The 2144-nt window shown below is 62.0% G+C and overlaps 1 protein-coding gene across 1 annotated transcript in view; it reads left to right on the top strand.

The window, feature by feature from the left end:
• The first annotated feature begins 86 nt into the window (after positions 1-86).
• Positions 87-2144, top strand: part of NKX1-2 (NK1 homeobox 2) — a 2356-nt gene continuing 298 nt past the window's right edge. Inside the window, exons 1-2 of the mRNA XM_029920587.1 lie at positions 87-300; positions 1864-2138. Coding sequence (XP_029776447.1) covers positions 87-300; positions 1864-2138 — 489 coding nt within the window. The remainder of the gene's footprint in view (positions 301-1863; positions 2139-2144) is intronic.

The following is a 2144-nucleotide window of genomic DNA, read 5'->3' as shown; positions in this document are numbered from 1 at the left end:
TGCAGCCCCGCCACAGCCGAAGGCAAGCCGGAGCGCGGCCGTCTGGGACCCCCGCGCCGCCGGCCTCGGGCCCGCGGGCGGCGGGCATGCTGGCATGGCAGGACGGCGGAGCCAAGGCGGCTCCCTCCCACCACAAGATTTCCTTCTCGGTCCTGGACATCCTGGACCCGCAGAAATTCACCCGCGCTGCGCTCCCGGCCGTGCGTCCTGCTCCCCGGGAAGCCAAGAAAAGTTTGGCGGAGGCCGAAGCCGGGAAGGACGCCAGCCCCGGGGACTCAGCTCGGCAGCGGGAGAGCCCTGGTAAGGATGCGAAACGGTCCCCGGTTCCGGGCAGCCCCAGCCCAGAGGATGCTATGGGGAGTTGGAGGCGGGGGTGGGGGGGAGGATCAGGGACAGAGTGAGTGGACCTTAGCGGAGCCTTCAAAGGGTGAAGGCTCCCAGGACGCGGTACAAAGGGCTGCTCTGCCCCTGGGTCAGAACTGAATCGAGGCAGAAAAGAGGCCAGGAAGCACCACAGTTCTATTTGTTGTTGTTGTGCACAGTGGAAACTAAACAGCCAGCGTCCACCCTTATCCGAGCGCATTCATTTAATGCGCCCATCACGTGCCAGGGCCTAGACTAGAGACCGGGATAAAAGTCATGGAAAACTTAAGAACCCGCGAGCTAGACCACATCATGAATATTGCCTCCATTTCATGATTGAGGAAACAGTCGAAGTCTTGCGTAGGAGTCTTCGTGAGTGCGAGGTCAGGTTTAAGCACCTCGTGCCCACTTCCAACCATCGAGACTCCTGCAGAAAGTCCGCTGTCGGAGGCGCCAGCTCTCCCCAGACCCCAGCACGGCCTGGGGCGGGAGCAGGGATGGAGTGGGGTGGGAGGAGGCTACCATGGTCCCTTCTCCTACAAACATTTTGACCTAACTCTGGTGGACACCTGATGAGACGCCTGGGAGAGTTTGTGTCCGGAAGGTAGGACAAAAGACAGCAGGATTCTGTGCCGGGCGAAGCGTGGGCACAAGGCTCGCTGGAGAGACGCCGAGTCAGGGGCGCAGGTCCCAGAGAGGCTGGATGCCGCGCAGCCCCCCGCTTCTCCTCCCCAAGTTTGGCAGTGATTGTCTGGGGCTCGGGGCGACTCTGGCGGCTGTGCTTGGGCCGCGGTAGTCCGCCTAGTTAGTAATTGTTCGGATCGCCCCTCCGAGGGGCCGCTCGCCCCTCCCCCCACCTCCGTGATCGATATTCTATTACTGGCGCCTGCATATCTCCTGCCCGCAGCTTGCAGGTACCGACTTCAAACCCCCTTTCCCTGTCTGATCCTAATATTGTTCGATTAAAACTTACCTTTAATAGATGACATCTATCGATCCGGCCCCGCACAAATCTGAAACTCTATTAACACGGCAGGAGAGAGAAGATGGGAAAGAGGGAATTTCACTTGGGGGGGGGGGGCTTAATAACTTCTTTTTTAATTGCTAGGAGTTCCAGACCAAAATAGGCTTCTAGCGACTAGGGAGACATAGTCCTAAACGCACTTGACATTTCGATGTCTCAATGTACAGTGATCCTACCCGTCCAGTATTGCCCAATACGGTCATAATTTTTTCTTCATGCAAGGTGTTATTCATCCATTCAAAATACATTTCTTGGACGTCAGCTAGGTGGCAGCTGAGTAAAGGGCAAGAGGATACCGCACCCCTAAGCCCCAAATTCCGGCCTGCCGGGGTGTGCTGTCGCGCGGGTGGGGGGGGGGGGGCGCGAGGCCGAGGAGGGGCCGACCTGGGGGCTCCGAGGAAGAGGAAGAGGAGGTCTGGGGACCCGGAGTGGCTGAGTCGTGCCGGGCTTCTGGTCACCTGCCCCTTTTCCATTAGATGCTGCGGACCGCGGCGCGGGCGCGGCGTCCCCCTTGGAAGGCTCGGAGGCGGAGGACGCAGAGGACGAGGAGGAGGAAGCGGAGGACGCGCGGCGGCGGCGGGCTCGGGAGCGGGCTGCGTGCCTGGAGGCTGACCCAGCGGGTTCCGCCGAGTCCAGGGCGGCGGCGTTGGCGGCTGGGGAGCGGGTCACCGGCGGGCCGGCCGGCTCCCCGGGCTCCCCGGGCTCCCCGGGCTCCCCGCGGCCCCGGCGCCGGCGCACGGAGCCCCGCTGCGCCAAG

This window comes from Suricata suricatta, chromosome 2, assembly GCF_006229205.1.
Source record: "Suricata suricatta isolate VVHF042 chromosome 2, meerkat_22Aug2017_6uvM2_HiC, whole genome shotgun sequence".
Taxonomy (NCBI): Eukaryota; Metazoa; Chordata; class Mammalia; order Carnivora; family Herpestidae; genus Suricata; species Suricata suricatta.
This window is presented reverse-complemented; position numbering and strand designations above follow the sequence as displayed.